The 17,500-nt window shown below is 54.1% G+C and overlaps 5 protein-coding genes across 5 annotated transcripts in view; 2 read left to right on the top strand and 3 right to left on the bottom strand.

The window, feature by feature from the left end:
• Positions 1–2,282, bottom strand: part of PTSG_00332 (uncharacterized protein) — a 4,608-nt gene extending 2,326 nt beyond the window's left edge. Inside the window, exons 1-8 of the mRNA XM_004998827.1 lie at positions 2,039–2,282; positions 1,774–1,889; positions 1,374–1,469; positions 1,102–1,198; positions 815–901; positions 482–595; positions 233–280; positions 1–97 (exon numbers count right to left, since the gene is read on the bottom strand). The exon at positions 1–97 is cut by the window's left edge and continues 71 nt beyond it. Of these exons, the coding sequence (XP_004998884.1) occupies positions 1–97; positions 233–280; positions 482–595; positions 815–901; positions 1,102–1,198; positions 1,374–1,469; positions 1,774–1,889; positions 2,039–2,209 (826 nt within the window). The 5' untranslated portion in view covers positions 2,210–2,282. The remainder of the gene's footprint in view (positions 98–232; positions 281–481; positions 596–814; positions 902–1,101; positions 1,199–1,373; positions 1,470–1,773; positions 1,890–2,038) is intronic.
• Positions 2,283–2,312: 30 nt separating this feature from the next.
• On the bottom strand, positions 2,313–4,516 carry PTSG_00331 (uncharacterized protein; the record flags this gene model as incomplete). The annotated part of the gene is made up of 4 exons (XM_004998826.1): positions 2,313–2,719; positions 3,029–3,116; positions 3,230–3,386; positions 4,446–4,516. The coding sequence occupies 4 exons, from the start codon at positions 4,514–4,516 to the stop codon at positions 2,313–2,315; spliced, it is 723 nt and encodes a 240-aa protein (XP_004998883.1).
• PTSG_00330 (uncharacterized protein) lies at positions 4,305–9,329 on the top strand. Its single transcript, XM_004998825.1, has 13 exons — positions 4,305–4,653; positions 4,954–5,018; positions 5,243–5,279; positions 5,417–5,478; positions 5,699–5,773; positions 6,120–6,159; positions 6,311–6,358; positions 6,514–6,587; positions 6,810–6,846; positions 7,657–7,817; positions 7,982–8,041; positions 8,297–8,380; positions 9,163–9,329. The coding sequence occupies exons 1-13, from the start codon at positions 4,626–4,628 to the stop codon at positions 9,220–9,222; spliced, it is 831 nt and encodes a 276-aa protein (XP_004998882.1). The 5' UTR covers positions 4,305–4,625; the 3' UTR covers positions 9,223–9,329.
• Positions 9,330–10,175: 846 nt separating this feature from the next.
• Positions 10,176–15,214, top strand: PTSG_00329 (uncharacterized protein). Its single transcript, XM_004998824.1, has 7 exons — positions 10,176–10,714; positions 10,946–12,074; positions 12,370–12,390; positions 12,741–12,814; positions 13,229–13,306; positions 13,520–13,585; positions 13,947–15,214. Exons 1-7 carry the CDS (start codon positions 10,285–10,287, stop codon positions 14,291–14,293), a joined length of 2,145 nt encoding a protein of 714 aa, XP_004998881.1. The 5' UTR covers positions 10,176–10,284; the 3' UTR covers positions 14,294–15,214.
• A 2,027-nt stretch (positions 15,215–17,241) lies between these two features.
• The window catches only part of PTSG_00328 (uncharacterized protein), a gene marked incomplete at its 3' end in the record, with an annotated part of 1,560 nt that continues 1,301 nt past the window's right edge, over positions 17,242–17,500 (bottom strand). The window contains exon 5 of the mRNA XM_004998823.1: positions 17,242–17,343. Coding sequence (XP_004998880.1) covers positions 17,242–17,343 — 102 coding nt within the window. The remainder of the gene's footprint in view (positions 17,344–17,500) is intronic.

Genomic DNA, 17,500 nt, shown 5'->3' with positions numbered 1-17,500 from the left:
TGCCGCTGCCATCAAGCTTCTCCGTGCCAAGCACAATCGCATCCAGCGTGCAGCTGTACGTGTAGCCAGAGGGGAAGTTGTTTGCGCCTTGCACCGTCTGTGTGTGTGTGTGAATGCGCAGAAGTGGTGTTGCCGTGACAAGAAAAGCAAGTTAGCAAGCTGCCAAAGCAAGCGAGCAAGCTGCCAGACACACATACACACAAAAGCACACACAACAGCGATGGGCTCAAACCTTCTTGGTGGCCTGGCCAGTGACTGGATCAACAGTGTACAGGTACAGCTGTCACGCACGTGAATGGACGAGCAGGTGGCAGATCATGTGTGAATGCGAACAAATGTGTGTAGGTGTGTATTGACAAATGCGCAAGTGGTATTGCAATGCTCCGATACAAACGCATCAAGCACGTGTTGTGTCAACGCAACAGGAATCGACAAACACACACACACACACACACACGCACGCAATCTAGCTAACACTCACGGGGCGGGGCAGGGTGTCGGAGAGGAAGTTTGCCTCCATGTAGTAGAAGAGGTTGCGGGATTCATCATATGTAAACAGGCGCGTCATCTCGCCCCAGTTGTTGAAGCCCTCAACCTGACGTGCAGCGCACAGGCAACGCCGTGTGACATGTGCCCAAATCATGTATACGCAACAGGAAGTAAGGCAAATGCGTTTGTGAGCTCGCGTGCACGCAAGAGAAACACACACATACACACACAATCACACACATGCACGTAATCACAAACACATGCACACACAAACACATACACACACAATCACACACATGCACGTAATCACAAACACGAGCAGCACCTTCTTGTTGGCGAGGATTTTGCCCGTCTCTGCGTCGATGGTGACGGCCTTGACTGTCGACACCTCGTTAAAGAGCGCATAGATCACCTGCAGCGGCAGCAACAGCAACATGCAAGCGGCAACAATGTGCAACACGCGTACCACGGGGAATACAAGTGAGGAAAGACGCGATGAATGCGTTGGAAGGGAAAGAATGGGTCGAGAGAGGGGAGGGAGAGGAGACACGTGGATTGTGGAGGCCGTGCCGGCAGCGGTGGCGGCGGTAGCGTACACCACAGGGCGCGTACCTTGGATCCGGCCTTGACTGAGTCTTCCTTGAGGTGCATCTTGGTGAACGGTTGGGCCATGTATGCCTGGGCCTCGAAGGGGGTACAGCAGCCATCCCTAAGACCAGGCAAGCGTCAAGGCAAACCACATGAGGTCAAAATCAATGATCGATCAGGGCGTTGGCCAACTTCGCATTCCTTAACGTCACATCTCACAAGAAGACCGCACACGACAGAGCAGCACGTGGCGAATTGGTCGTAAGTATCAGCGCACGCCATTGAGCGCGACTTACTGGCCGCCAGGGCAGCACACGGTCCAACGTGGGCAGCAGCGGGCCGGGTGGGGGCTGAGCTTCGGGCAGCAGAAGGTGGTTTGCTTCTCACAGCAGCTGTGCACAGAGTGTGTGTGTATGAGTGTGTGAGTGTGTGAGTGTGTGAGTAAGTGAGTGAGAGTGTGAGTGAGAGTGTGAGAGAGAGAGCGAGACAGACACACAGACAGACAGATAGACAGACAGACAGACAGACAGACAGACAAAGGCAAAAATGTGAGCACTAAGTACAGTGGCCGTGGGTGCAGATCAACGGATCATGGACGGCAAGAGTGCACAATGCTAATGTAAATGACACGAACAACTCATCAGCATCACACCAAAACACTGGCACGTTGCACAGGCTTCAGTGTTCAATACTCACGTTCCCTCGCAGCAGGATTGGGTGTTGTCGCAGCAAGTGTCATTGCAGCACGTTCCGCCAGCAGGGCAGCATCCGTAGCTGTTGCCGTCCTTGCAGCAAATCTCCCCGCCACAGCACTGCACAGCAGTGAACAGTGCACGTGTTACGCCGCCATTCTCAAGTGACATGACTCAAAAGGCACAAGCAAAGCGGGCGAGGCCTGAGGAAGCAGCCGCAAACAGCCAAGCAACGCAAAGCACACGCAGTCACAGGCGTGGCGCTGTACCTTGGATTGGTCCGGGCACGTCACGCACTGCTGGGCCACTGCAAGACCACAGAGCAACACCACAATCGTGGCAAGCAGCGCAACGCTGGCAGACGCGGCACCTCGCTTCATCATCATCCTCGTTGTCTTGCTTGGTTTGGTGGTTGAGGAAAGTTGGTGTTTATTGCCCATGAAAAATCGACGATGTGTGGTGTTGAGGTCTGCCAGCAGACACTTGCTTGGTGTGTGTGTGTGTGTGTGTGTGTGTGTGTGTGCGTGCTTCTTGTGCTGCAACTCATTTCGCCCCAGCGTCACCATTACCATCATCACCATCACCTTCACCTTCACCATCACGCGCCAAAGTGCCTGCTTCAACACCTTGCACATGTGCGTTGTCTTCTGCATCTCCCTCGCCCTCTTCATCGTGTTCTTGCCCTCCTCCGTCTCCTTCGCCTCCGCCACGTCCATCGGTGGGAGTATCCCTGTGCTGCTGCTGTTGCTGCAGCTGGCGTTGGAGGATGGGTGGCAGTGGCACCTGCTCGTCGACCGGCAGCGCTTCGTTCAGCTGCACCAGCTGACTCAGCAGAAACTGCGTGTTGTCCCGCGTGCACGCCACCATGTGCCCGACCTGCCGCAGCCCGTGCAGTCGCTCGCTCGTACGTCGCATCTGCACCGCCCGCCGCTCGCTCGCCAGCATGCACGCTGCAGCCGCGGTGTGTGTGTGTGTGTGTGTGTGTGTGTGTGTGTGTGTGTGTGTGTGTGTGTGTGTGTGTGTGTGTGTGTGTGTGTGTGTGTGTGTGTGTGTGTGTGTGTGTGTGTGTGTGTGTGTGTGTGGAGTAGGAATGGGAATTTGGAACACCGTACATTTGTCAATGTCAATGTCAAACGCAGATCATTTTTGGATACGACTATTAACGGGTGAATTAGGGCAGAACACACACACACACACACACACACACAAACACAAGCACACACACACACACACGAGCACACAAATACACATGCACACACCTGTGACTCTGTCGTCGGCCCGCTTGACTTCCTTTGCCAGCGCATACTGCGCATCACTCACTTCTGTCGCCAGCGCCCGTGTGTACTCCTGCAATGCATGCAATGACGAGGTGAACGTCGCATGCACCTTGTGAGTCAGCGCACCCTTGTGAATGTGTATGTGTGTGTGTGTTGACTGTGGTCACGCTGTGATTTGCGTACCTCAAAGGTTCTGCAGAACTGAGGCAAAGGGCCTGCCTCTGATCGAAGCGCATGCTGTGTTGCTGGTGCGAGGTGGGGCTGCGCCGCCGGATCCTGGCTCACGGGCCTGAACAGGTAGATGCCATCGAGCGGGTTGGCACGACGACTCGCCTCATCCCTGCACAGAAGCAAGTGGGGGTGAAATGGAGCAGGCAGCGCAAGAAAATGAGGTGAGCGGGGCAATCAATATCAATTGTACGCTGTTGCAAAAAGGAGACGACCGTGCGTGCAGAAGAGGTGGTGGTGGTGGTGGTGGTGGTGCGAGGGGGGGGGGGAGGTTGCTCGCAGGAAGCCTGCTCGGTGAGGTGGGTGTGGCTCCCAACCTTGAATTGGGCACACGATTGACAGTGACAATCCCGGGTTCCGGCTGGCCACGGTGAGAGTGAGGGGAGGCGGTGGTGATGGTGAGAGTGAGGGGAGGCGGTGGTAGTGATGGCAATGGTAAGAGTGATGGTAAGAGTTATGGTGGTGGTGTCGGTGACGGTGATAATGATGATGATGGTGTCGGTGACGGTGATAAAGACCATGAAGTAACACAAACACAACACGCACGAGTCATTAGCTTGCGGTGTCGGCTGTTCAGGGAACACAAGGATCACAATAACCAACAAAGTGTGCAAACAAGTCCACCACAAACAAATCCCAACACACACACACAGACAACCACGCACGTTGCTTTGGTTTTGTCCCTGAAAGCGGCCAGTGTTTGAGTGCGCAACGGTGTGATGCAATGGGATGAGAGGAGCGCAAGCATCATCAAATGCCCCAAAGCAAACAAACAAACATGACCTCATCATGTCACACACGCAGGCACACACACACACACACACACACACACACACACAAACACACGCAGGCACATCTCATCTTGGTCAGTCTTCCCTCCTCACAACGCACCATTGTGGAAGATTGTTGGTGTGACAGTAAATATTCATTCACGTGTGGCGTTGTCCTTCTCTTTGCACACCATTCATTGTTGTACGCCTGCGCCTTTGCGTGTGTGCTTGTGTCTCGAAGCACCGGCTTAGTCAGAGCTTGCCGCGTCTCCCCCCCCCCCCACTTGCGTTGCTTGTCTCATCCTCTCTTCGTTCTCTCGTGTTCCCTTTTGTAGCTTTATTTGTAGCTTTGTTCTCTTCGACTTGATCTAGGATCGCGTTGTGTCTTGTTCCTCCCTCACTTGCTGCAGTTGCACCGGCGCTTGAATCGTGTCACCGGCGGTACTGCATCAACACCGCGCCACAGCTTCATTTCACTGCTGTTGCAAACCAATTCGTTTTGAGTTGCGAGATCGCTCGCCTGCCTGCCTGCCTGCCTGCCTGCCTGAATATCTGTCAGCCAGTTGCACACAACACACACAATGGCTCGCCTCTGGCGCAGACGAACAGGTGTGTGTGTGTGTGTTTGCAATGTGTGTGTGTGTGTGTGCGTGTGTGTGTGTGTGTGTGTGTGTGTGTGTGTGTGTGTGTGTGTGTGTTTGTGTGTGTCGATGAAAGCACGTGTGTGGACGTGGTGTGTCTCGGAATCGCGGTTGCATGGAAGAAAGTGCTTGCCAATGGCTTGCCAATGGCTTGCCAATCGCTGCATACCGTTGTCGTGCGCTCACTTGTGACCAACCTACCTACCTGCTGTACACCTGCGCCATGTGTATGTGTACGCGTGTTTTGTTTGCTGTCCACGTGATACAGCCCCGCTTGCCCTGGGCATCGGGCTACTTGGCACACTTCAAGTACGACGCATGATTCGAAACGAGGTACTTGAACGGATGGAGGGATGTTTCAACACTTGTGTGCGTGTGTGTGGATATGTCCGCTGTGTTGTCATGTGGGTTAAGAGAGTGCGTGTAAAGCGTTTGCAGAGCACGTGAGAATCGGCCGCCTTGATGTACAGTCGTTGCCACACTGCTGACAAATGTGCCTTTTCACATCACCAAACCACCGTCGATGTGGCCCCTGTCATTTCACTTATATTCCGCAGGAGATTGAACAGCCAAACCCACTCAGCCCCCAAACAGGTGTGAATGTGTGTGAATGTGTGCTTGCACAGTCGTGTGCACCTTGTGTATGCTTGCGTGTTTGTGTGTGCACGCGGTGCTGCATGATCTGCAGTCTCGCACTCACTTGGGTTGGTGCTTGCACACCACCCTTGTAGTTGATTTGATTCTGAAGCTGCCGGCTCGCGTGCTCTCGAGAGCATGGGGCGCCGTCAACGAGGTGCGCGTGTTGTGTGGAGACTTGCGATGATGGTCACTTGCGCGATTTTGAGTCTGAATGGCGTTGCTGGTGTCTCCACCTGCATCTGCATTGCAATGCATCATCACCATTGCCACCGTGCTGTGGTTGCAGTGGTTGCTATTGTTGTCGCTCTGTGCTCATTGCCATACGCGCGCGTTGTTGTCCGCTGTGTGCTCTTCCTGCTGTGTTACTGTGCCAGGTTGAATTGCCAACGTGGACACGAGCACCACTGCTTGGCGTGTATGCGCGCGCATTTGACTGCAATATGGAGGAGGTGAGTGGAGCCACCAGCTTGCCCCGATCACTGACTCGCCAACTCGCCACTTTGTCGTGGTGACTGGTGTTTTGTTTTGTTTTGTTTGTTTGTTTGTTTGTTTGTTTGTTTGTTTGTTTGTTTGTTTGTTTGTTTGTTTGTTTGTTTGTTTGTTTGTTTGTTTGTTTGTTTGTTTGTTTGTTTGTTTGTTTGTTTCTGCCTCTCACCACCACAATTTACACACACACACGCACACCCCCCTCACACACACACACACACACACACACACACACACACACACACACACACACACACAACCACCTCCACGTCCCCGTCCTCCCCTGCATTCCTTGATCGACAACTGCAGGCGGAGCAGCAAGACCTTGCCCAATACCGCTGTCTGCAAGGTACATGTTCGTCATACATCCAAGCACACACAACCACACACAACCACACGTGCACGTGTACATGCACGTGTGTGTTGTTGCTTCGTGCCTCCTCTCAAGCCAGTACTCGATGGTGGTCGTCATACCTCATGCACTGCTTGCGTTGTCACAGATTTCTTTGGCCGGTACTTGAAGCGTGGCGCACGCCCCATCGCACCAGGTACAGTTCACGTCACCTCCACATCGCAGCGCTCTCCTCACTGCCCGCCTGCACTTTCTCACGCGCGCACACATGATTGCATGGATGATCCCACCGCATCTCATCCATTTCCAACTTGCACCCTCCCATATTTGTGTGTGTGTGTGTGTGCACAGCGCTTGTGAACAGCCCGGCAGACTGCAAAGTGCTCTCGTATGGACAGATTGATAGCGACGGCGTCGTTGATCAAGTGTGTTGACCGTGCAATCACTGCTTCGCCTTGCGTTACGGTGTTGTTGTGTTCCCCGTCTTGTGTTCCCTGTATACTTGCGCACGTTGCCTGTTTGCTTGCACATATCGTGCAAAATGAAGACTCGCCCCCCCCCCTTCCTTCTCTCCCTCTCCACAGACTGATTTTTGTTTGTTTGGCCTTTGCTCACTGACTACTGTACTCGCGTGTGTGTATGTGCAGGTGAAGGGCCTGTCGTATCGTGTCGATAAGCTCCTTGGTTGGTGGGTGTTGGCGGTTGCAATGCCCCTGTTGCTACTGGCTTTAACTTCATGTTGTGTTGTGTGATTGTGTGTACACGCGCACTTGCGCATGCCACGTTGATGTTTGTACGTTGGCTCGGCCCATCTGCGTGAAATGAACCGTTTTTCGTGTCGGTTCTAACTTACGCACACACACACACACACACACACACACACACACACACACACACACACACACACACTATTACACCTTGCCCTAACCATGAAGTGGAGGTGGGTAGGGCACAACGTGGTGTACATATATTAGCTAGACAATTGATTATGGATCCAGATTAGACGTGCTCCGGTGATACTTAGGGAAGACGGTCGCTATAGCTGAGGTAAAACGGATGTCCCTCCCCGCGCAAATACCTAGCCCGTACACGTTCAGTGCCCAAATGAAGCGCTGAAGGTACATCCCAGCAAAACTGTTGACTAGTCACAGCATCAGTTCATGCGCTTGCGTGTTCGAGTAGTTACACTTGGCACGGGCGGGAACGTGTTAAGCTGGAGAGCCGCGATTGGCACCGGTCTAGATGGTCCCGTTGCCGCCGCATCGCATGGGCTCTAAGGGCACCTTAATAGTGGAGGCACGACGAACGAGAAACAGTTCTCTGTTGCAGATTTAAGATCTCTTCCAATCCAGTTCGTCCGAGGAACAACCATCGACGGGTCAAATTCAAGTTCACACACACACACACACACACACACACACACACACACACACGCACACGCACGCACACACATACACACAACCGCCAACGCCACCGCTGCCACCACGGTCACAGGCGGGCTGCTGTCTGTTGCCCCTGTTGCTGCGCGGGCGGTGCGCAATCTGTTTGCCCTCAACGAGCGCGTTGTTCTTCGCGGCGACTGGGACCACGGCCACTTCTTCTACTGCGCTGTTGGCGCTTACAACGTCGGATCCATCCGCGTGCATGCAAACAAGGTCCGTGTCTCTTACAGTTGTTGTTGTTTAAGTTGTTGTTGTTTAAGTTGTTGTTGTTTAAGTTGTTGTTGTTGTTGTTGTTTAAGTTGTTGTTGCTGCTGCTGCTGCTGCTGCTGCTGAGGTGCACCGCTCACGCCGCTGTCATTTCTCGTGGTGCTCCATAGGCTGTGGAAACAAACCTTGCTGACATCCCCGCCTCCGCGCAGCCCCGTGAATTCCCCAGCGTATGTGACCACATGTGTGCGTGATTGTGCGCGTGTTTGTGCTTGTGCTGCGTATGCCGGCGTGTCGGTGTGGCATGATTGCATGCTTTCGGCCTTTGCGCCCGTGTTCTACCACCATGTATACACCATGTACACACTCACACACACACACACACTCACTCACGCATGCACACTCACGCTCACACACACACACACACACACACGCACACTCACACTCACGCTCACACACGCACGCTCATTCTTGCAACATGATAGATGACCAAGCGGTTCCAGAAAGGCGAGGAGGTTGGCGCGTTCCGCCTAGGCTCGACTGTCGTCCTCGTCTTTGAAGCACCGGAGGTTTGTTTCACACACACACACACACACACACACACACACACACACACACACACACACACACACACACACACACACACACACACACGCACGCACACACGCACACACGCACACACGCACACACGCACACACGCACACGCACGCACGCACGCGCGCACGCGGGGCAATGACGCAAGTCACTGTCCTCCTTCGTCTTCTTCTTCTGTGTTTGCCCCCTCCCCCTCCCCTCATCGTTAGTTGTTTCCTTTGCACCTCACCAAGCGTGAGCAAGACCGACGTGTACCGTCGTGTTGTTCCTTGAGATCAACAGTGTTGTTCTTTGCATTGGTTGATACCTGCCATGTCTCGCGCGCGCGCTGATCGGCAGCGGTCGCGTAGCTGCTTGCGACGCGTAATGTTGTTGGTGTTGTTGGTGTTTTGTCAATGGTTGGTGTTGATATGTTTGATGTGATGGTTTTGTTGTTCTGTTGCGTGTGTTGCGAGTGTGTCCCTATTTTCCCCTAATTTTGTGGTTTGCCTGGCTGTTGCTCGCTGCCCAAAGCTTTGGGTTTCTTGCGTGCGGGTCTCCCTTGACTGATTGGTCACGGCGGTGCTCTCGTGCTTCTTGCTTGTTGTTCGTCTTTCTTCGTTCGAGAAATGCACCCATACCTGCATGCGTGCAGCGCAACCTTCACACCATGTGTGTGTTGCTCCTTGACCTCACGCCACCCTTGCCTCCTGGCACACATTTCTCACGCACATTCCCCTCCAATGCATGTCGAATGTCCCCCGCGTGTGGGCTGCAGGACTTTCACTTCCGCGTCCGGCCTGGACAGAAGCTGCGGGTCGGCGACCAGATTGGCTAATGGCGTGTATTCTGTGCGACAACGACCTTTGGCGCTGTGGACAATGTGTGACATGAACGGACGCGCGGCCGACCTCGTCTGTGGTTGTTGTGGGCCTGTTGTTGTTGTTGTTGTTGTTGTTGTTGTTGTTTGTTGTTTGTTGTTGTGGGCCTGTTGTTGTTGTTGTAGTTGTTCCCTCCTTTTTTTTTTTTTTGCTCGGTGTGTTTTTTGGCGGTTTTGCTCGTTCTTGTTTCCCTCGCTTCTGTTGTTGTCCCTCGCTCCATGCTATCCTTGCTTCCTTCCTTTGTCTTCTGCCTCTTCTTCGCTTCTCGGTCGTGGTCATGCATGCTGATGTCCCACTCATCGCGTCAGCTATCGCAACCCAATTCCATGCTGATTCCAACTTAAGTGTCGATTTTTACAATAAATCTTCGTTTAATTTTCGCCGTCTTGCCCCGTTTGGATTGATGCCTCGCGCACAGAAACTGCTCGCAGACGCAAGACACACGCGCTCGCCGTCGATTTTCCCCTCTCCTTTCTGCTGCACGTTGCTGTTGCGTCGAGTCACACACATCGCAAAACAACAACCCATCCCTCCACCACCAAGACCAAAGAGAGAAGCAAGCAGACATTTCCCACCACCACCACCACCACCACCCAATATCAAACCCACCTGCTTGTGCACGAACCACTCTCTCACACACATTCACTCTGACGCACGGCAAGCAAGAAACCCCCTCGCTGTTCACGCCACAGCAGGATTGGGGGGAGCAACTTCACTGCACCTATTTTTTGTTGCATCCATCTTGCACCTCAATTACTTGTGCTCCTTGTGACGTCAACGGCCACCCCGGACGCAGACACGGCTCTGACGACTTGCTGTGAGGGGTGAAGTCGCCGTTCGCAGCCGTGTGCTGAGCTACTTCTGTACGTGGCATGCGTGCGTGCTGCCTTGCTTTTGCATTTTCCCCGACAATCATTCAATCATCCCCCTCGCCAAAGGCCCTCACACCAGCACAAAAGACAAGACACACAAACGACCGCGGGTGGGGTGCCACGACACACACACACACGCACACACACATGCACACCTTCCCTCCCTGTCCAACAAGCAGCGCCTTTTCCGCTGCCCAGATCCCGCTGTGTTTGCTTTGTTTTGTTCTTCCCGCACAGAAGCACCCAACCCCACACTTTACTGCAAGCACCTTGCTCTTGAACCTCATGCCAACAACCATCGCCATGATGAGTGGCTCATCGTTCCAATCCTGCCTACCTTGTAACCCTTCCTTCTCTCCTCTCCCTTCTCCCCCGCCCTTGCCAAACCCAACGGCTCAAATTGGTCTTGATGGGTTCACAGGAAACCATCATCCCAACGCCTCACCGTCGTTGATCCAACCTACATTCCCTCAGACCGCCCCTCACAACTCTTGCCTGCGCCTCCAGGCGTTTCCTCACACACTTGGTTGTATCGCCCTCACTCCAGCTCAAACCAACAACTCGGCCAAGCCCAAAGGTACCAACCAGCCAACCAACAACACGCCTTCCATTTCCGACCGCGTGCTTCCCAAGCAGCCTTGGCCAAACCACCGTCCCTGCCTTGCATTCGCCTGACCCTCACAGCCAATCCCCTCGCCCTTTTCCCTTTGCACGTACACGCATGCACTCACAAACGCTCGCACACACACACCCACAACCCCCCCCCAACATGTGATTTGTGGGCCTGTGGGCGCCACGCCCGTCCAAGGTCTTCACCAGGCTTTTGGCACTCTGCAAGCAACCGCGCAAACACCACAGCTTCCATTGTTGGATGAAATGACTGTCGGCGACCGGCACACCATGCCCACACCGCCTCAGCAGCAGACCTCACAGGACTATCAACTGCAGTCCCACCAACACCAACAACAGCCGCAAACCTTGCCAAACGCCTTGCAATCCATGTACAACGCCGTTTCGCTGGCACAGCAGCCAGTGCCACAACAGACCATGATGATGCTGGCCCAGGCAGCCTCCGCCGGCAGACAACCGGCCATGAACGTTCAGGCAGGTATCGCCCAGCAAGCGCAACACCAGCAGCAACACCAGCCCAGCACTGTTGATGACAAGGAAGGCGTGCCCATGACGAAGCGACCAAAGCAAGAGCAGCAGCAACCGCAGGCGCAAACCCATGCAGCGCCTTTTCAGCCTCCAGGCCAGGATGCTGCCCTCCAGCAACTGCACTTGCAACAGCTTCTGCTGCAACTCCAACAACAACAGCAACAGCAGCCGCTACCTGCACCAGGCTCCACGCTCCATCCATTCATGAGCATGTACGGGGGATGGAACAACCCGCCCTGGGCGACAGTCCCTGACCACGCCCAGGCACAGCAACAGCACACGTCTGCTGCCGATGCACACCCGCAACGCCAGCAGACCCAACAGGAAGGCTCTGCAAGCACGCAGCCCGGCTTGCTTGCAGCAGAGACCACGCCTTCCTCTGCCTCGCCGCCTTCTTTGGCGCATCAGCAACCTGCTGCTTCCATGTTTCCAACGACAGCAAACCCTGCACCGTATCTGAGCACACCGAACAGCGCTCTCTCTGGCCTGCCTGCTGCGGCCATGTTCAACCCCAGCATCATGGCCCAGCTCATGGCCACCTACCCCGCTGCGATGGCAGGCCTTGTCCCCGGCTTTGCGCCAGGCATGCCTGGAGCCGCTCAGACAAGTGCTGTCCAGCCCACACATCTGCAGCGGCCTCATCAGCAACAACAACAACAACAACAACAAGACCAGCCGCGACAACAACAACAATCATCCCTGGCACGTTCCAAACGGGGCAGGAAACCTCGCCCAGAGTGCCCCGTCTGCGGTGGCCCCGGGCGACACACAGCGACAAAGTACGCGGTCGTGCATGTGCTTGTGAATGTGTGTGTGTGTGTGTTTGTGTTGTGTTGTGTGCGATGTGTTTGTGTGCTGTGTGTGGCTAGATGCTGTCTGTCACTAACGTGTGTCTGTAGGTCTTGCGATTTTGCTTCTGTTCTCTTCCTTCTTGTGCATTTGTTTGTTTGTTACTTGGTTCATCATGGCGAGTTGCGCTGGCGTTTTTGTTTTGCATTGACTGCTTTCCGACTGAGAATAATTTGTTAGTCGTTCACGATGAATCCCCTGCCTCTGTGTTTTTTGACTTGTCAGATTGTGCTCGACATGTTATGGGTAAGGAAGGATGAGACGGAAAACGCCTGTTTTGCTTGAGAGTTTGTTCTTGTGGTTAGCAGTGTTGTTGGGGCGTATGCGTACATGATCGTTGCAGTCAGCGTGATTTGAAAGGGGGGGGGTGTTGCTTGTCTCGGGCGACAACATCAGCCGTCAGCCAACACCTGCTGTGTTGCTCATGGTGATGGTGATGGCGATGGCGGCGGGGTTCGCTCGACACTATATTGCCCAAAGGGACCGCTGGTTCTCTTCTCCCTATTCCTTGACCTTCTTTGCCGCTCACTCACTCACTCACTCACTCACTCACTCACTCCCAACCAACACGATGCACCGCCGCACATTTATTGCAGGGGCGTCTACAACGACATTGCCAAGGTGTACAAGGACCCGAAACAAGCATTGACTGTGGACGGCTTCGTCGAAGGTACCATGCCATGTCGTGTTGACATGCGTTTGGCGTATGCGGTGTTGGGTGTGCGTGTCGACACCCACGAGCACGAGCGCCACCTACTTTCGAGTGCGCGAACTTGTCCGATGTTGCTCCGTGTGCGTCGTCGGCAAGGACGTGGGATTTGGGTGTGAGACTTCTCGTGGTCGTGTGGAAGTTGGTGACGTCGATACCCATGCCAGCCTTGGGTCTAGACGTGGGCACGAACCACCCTTGCACACCGCCCTTCCTCGCCATGGCTCAACCTTTCTCACCATCATCCACCACCGCATTTTCTTTGTTCAATGCGCGCACCAACTGTGTTTGACCCCATGATTACGTCTTGACTCTGTGCTCACTTCACCCATGCTCACGCCGCATGTGTTGTCGCTTGCGTGCGTGCCGTTGCAGGGCTGAAGCGGCTACCGCGCGGGTGCCCTCGCAAGAACACATGCTCCAAAGAGCATTACAGCCACCGGCTGCCAACATGTATGATGATGTTGCTGTCGTGTTGCGTGAGATATGGGCTGGCTTTTGCCCATTTGGTTACGTGCCACGACACGGCTTTGAGTTCCAACAATGTCTGGGCTTCGTTTTTCTCACAGCGCCGTCTCCTTGCCTTCCCCCCCCCGCCTTGTTCTCTACATTTGAACTCCCTTTGTTTTATTCCCACGCGCTTGACCACTGCCCTGACACCAACAGACGTCAAGTGCACCCAGTGTCGCACCATTGCCGTGGCACAACATGACCCCGTCACTGTCCAGAATTGTGCGTCTCCGTGGTGATTGCTTTGCCTGCGTTGCGTGTGAAAGCCATTATGCATGTGCCCCTTGTTCTATATTTGGCAACCTGCATGTGACTCTCGCCACCCACGATGTTTGTATCTGCGTGCGCATATCGATTGACCTACCTGCGCGTGGTTGTGATTGTGATTTGTCGCTGTTGTTGTGATTGTGCTTGCTGTGCTTGTTGTGATTGCGCTTGCCGGGATTGTGCGTGCTGGTGCTGGTGCTGGTGCGCCCGTTGCCCGAGTGCGTGAGTGTGAATGGTGTGTGGATGCCCATTTTTTGTTTTTCGTCTCACACTGTCATGACGATGTGCCGCTCCGCTGTGTGATGTGCTGTTGTAGTGCTGGAGAAGCGACGGCAGCGCCTGGAGCAGGGCGGCGGCGGCTCTGGCACTGGTGACGACGACTCGTACGACTCGCCATCCATTGGCGCCTCAGAAGAAGCCAAGCTCGAAGCGGGGAGCGACGTGGCGGGCAGCGGCGCACCAAAGACCAAGGCCCCCGGAGACAAGAAGGTGGCAGCCCAAACACCGACGGTCGGTGCAGATGCCACTCCCGAGAGCACAGCTGCCCCTCCTCCTCCTCCTGCATCATCCTCGTCAACATCGACCGGCCCGCTTGGGAAAAAGCAGCGAGGGTCGCCCAAGATTGGGCAGGATGGGTCCGTGCATGGAACTCCCCGGCAGTGACAAAAAAGGGACAGGCGATGACCGCTGCCACCACGACCTCACTGCCGTCAGTCAGTCGCTGATGTCTGTGGCTCCGACGAGAACCAACCCATGTCGCTGTCTGCCTGCCTGTCTTGGCTTAGCATGGCTTGACGACGAGAGCCCCTCCCACCCTTCCCCCTGTTTTCCTTTCTCCATCTCCTGTTCTCCTTCCTCCTCTTCCTTCTGCTCTGTTCCTGTTGCTTCTCCTTCTTTCCTTCCACCTTCCTTCCTCTTCTTCGCTCCTTCTTTCCTTCCACCTTCCTTCCTCCTTTGCTGTTCTGATAGCTGGCACGCAGGCGCGGACAAGAAAAGACTGTTGACCATGTTGACCCACCCTGTTGACCGTGATGACCCTGTTGCTTCCGCCCGTTCTTTCTTTGTTTCTGCCGTGGAGCAACAGCCAGAGCCAGATGTACATGTAGCATGCAGACTTTGAACAAGACTTGTGTCTCCGCTTTGGCCCTTTGCCTTTTACATGTGTGTATGGATTAGTGGTTGGTTGGTTGGTTGTGTTGTGTTGTATTTCGCTTCACGCCCGTATCTTTACTCTGTTATGTAAGTGTTGGACCTTGGTTTTAAGTGCACCACCAACTTCTTCTTCTTCTTCGCTTTGTTCCCCATCCGCTTTGTGATCTTGTCTTGAGTTTGTCACCCTCTTTCTTCTTTTTTTTTTTCATCTCTTGCTTTGTGTTATGCTTGCGTTGGGTGTCTTGCTCGCCTGTTTCTCTTCCACCTCACTGTGCTTTTGTTGCTTTTCTCGTGCTTTGAACCCCTCTTCCCCCCGCCTCCAACGCAACTGTAGTGCTCGAGAATGTACACCATTTCCGTCACCATCCTCTTCATGTGTACTTGCTTGGGTTTGCTCTGTGTGTGTGCGTGTGTGCATGTGTGCATGTGTGTCTGTATGTGCGTTAGAAGCGACATACGTGTGTGTGTGTGTGTGTGCGTTAGAAGCGACATACGTGTGTGTGTGTGTGTGTGTGCATGCGCCAGAATCCTCGACACCATGTCATTGTGAGATCGACGTGTGTGTTTTCTACATGCGCCCTTCTTCTGCGCAGTTGTAGCAGTTGTTTCGTCTCCTCCATTGTCCTCGTCCACTTGTGCTAGCAGCATGGAAGGGTGGCGCACGTTGTGCTGGTGTGGTGGGTCTGGCTGCCGCTTGCACGCGCCCCTCTTCCTCGGCGAGTACGTGGGAAAGCACGCTGTGCTGGGTCATGCTCGTGCAGCTGGTCGTCTGTTGGCTGTTTGCACCTGAGCAAGTGAGTGAATGTGATGTGATTCATTGACGTGTTATTTTTCTGTTTTGTCGTTCTGTTCTCTGATGGGCAGTAGTTACAACAAAGTACAATCGAGCAAACGAGCACTGTAAGCGTGGCAAAGGCTGCTGGTGGTGTGAGGGAAGGCGCACTCACAGACTAGCGCGCATCAGCGTGGTGTGACAACATACAATGGGGTGCTTGGGGTGAGGTGTGAGGATGTGGTTTGCCAGAACAGCAGAGCCAACTCACACGTCACACATTCTGCTCACACAGCCTGGCAGATTTGCATTTTGCAACGGGTTTCTTCGTTTGCCGCGTGAAGCGCGCGAAAGTTGCGTAAGGGACGCTTCATACGAACGATGCACTCGGTCGCGATAATGTAAAACGAGAATCTTCGAAAGATTTCAACATACCACGGACACGGGCAGGTATCAACACCACAAAGCAAAGCAAATGCCGATTTCGTTCTTTCTTGCTGACTCGGCAAAATTCCTGGTGACACCGTTGTCATCGTTTTTGTATTTACATATTGTTTTCGTTTGGCGTGGTTGGTTGCTTGCCTGGCGGTTTTGGGGACTGGCTGGGTGCTTCCCGCACAAGCAAGCTCCCTGCTGCGGCTGACTGGTGCTGCTGCTATGCTCGCCATTTCCCTTGTTGCGTTGTTCCGCACAATACACACACAAACACAAGCAGCCGCTGCAGCAGTAATCCCTGATCGCTGCCTCTCTCTCTCTCTCACTCTGTGCACCGCTCGAGCAACAGCGAGCAAGATCCATCACCGTGAGTGGCTGTGGGTGTGCGTGTATGACGTTGTCAATCGCTTCTCTGGGTGTTGATGCAACCACGCAAGGTGTTGTTTATGTTTATGTTTATGTTTTGCACCAATCCCCGCTTCCCTCACACACCACACTCTCACATCTCTCTCACTCTCACACATCACATCTCTCTCACTCTCACATTCTTCTCCCTTCTCCCTACACCCGACCTTCCTGTCTGTCGTGCCAACCACGCAACCTCACCCTCTCCTCCTCCCACAAACACACACACGCACACACACACATCCAACGCACACGCTGTTCGTGCCTGCGTTTGCATATTGCACCTTCCTCTTCCCCCCCCCTCCCCCAATCAAACTCCCAGGAACGCAAGAAGAACAAGACAAGCAAGGAGAAGGAAAACCGACCAAGCACATTTCCCGCACTTGCAGCGTCTCGTCTTTGATGATCATCACCGGCTGATTGAATATTTCTTCTTCGCTTCCTCTTCCCCTTCCACGCCAAATCTACCCGCCCAGCCTGCCTGCCTTGCTGCGCGATCCAATCCGTGCCCAGCCATCGCCGTGCGTGAGGTTGGTTCGATGCTTGTCTTGTCACCTCGCACCATCTCGATGCACCACGACGACGACCACGACCACCACCACACCAGCACACACAGTTCGTTCCTGGTGCTGTGCTCGTTTGTTTACGTTTGTTGCTGTGCATTGGTTTGCGTGCGCTTGCGGTGTGTGGCCTTTTTGTCTTTTGTTGGTGTTCTTCTTGTTTTTGTGTCTTGTGCCCTGTTCTTGTGCCGTTCCCCCCCCCCCCTTTCCCGCGCCATGCGCCTGTTTCTTTTCCTTTGCCGTGCTATCTCCACGACCCCGCTGTGTGTTGATTCGATCCGGTCCGATCATCGAGCAACGCACGCTCTCCTGTGTTCTTCCTTGGCGTAGTCGTGTGCGGCGGCTTCAACCTCATCGCGAAGGCTCGCCTGACCAGGCGCCTCACCATCCTGTGTTCACACACACACACACACACACAGAGCAAAGCGCAGAGTAAGTCACACAAACCGAACAAATCAAATCGTTCCGCCTTAGGCTCAGCTTCATATACACACAGTCACACAATCACAGTCACACACGCACACAATGCAGTCTCTCTCTCTCTCT

Source organism: Salpingoeca rosetta (assembly GCF_000188695.1).
Source record: "Salpingoeca rosetta unplaced genomic scaffold supercont1.1, whole genome shotgun sequence".
Classification (NCBI taxonomy): Eukaryota; class Choanoflagellata; order Craspedida; family Salpingoecidae; genus Salpingoeca; species Salpingoeca rosetta.
This window is presented reverse-complemented; position numbering and strand designations above follow the sequence as displayed.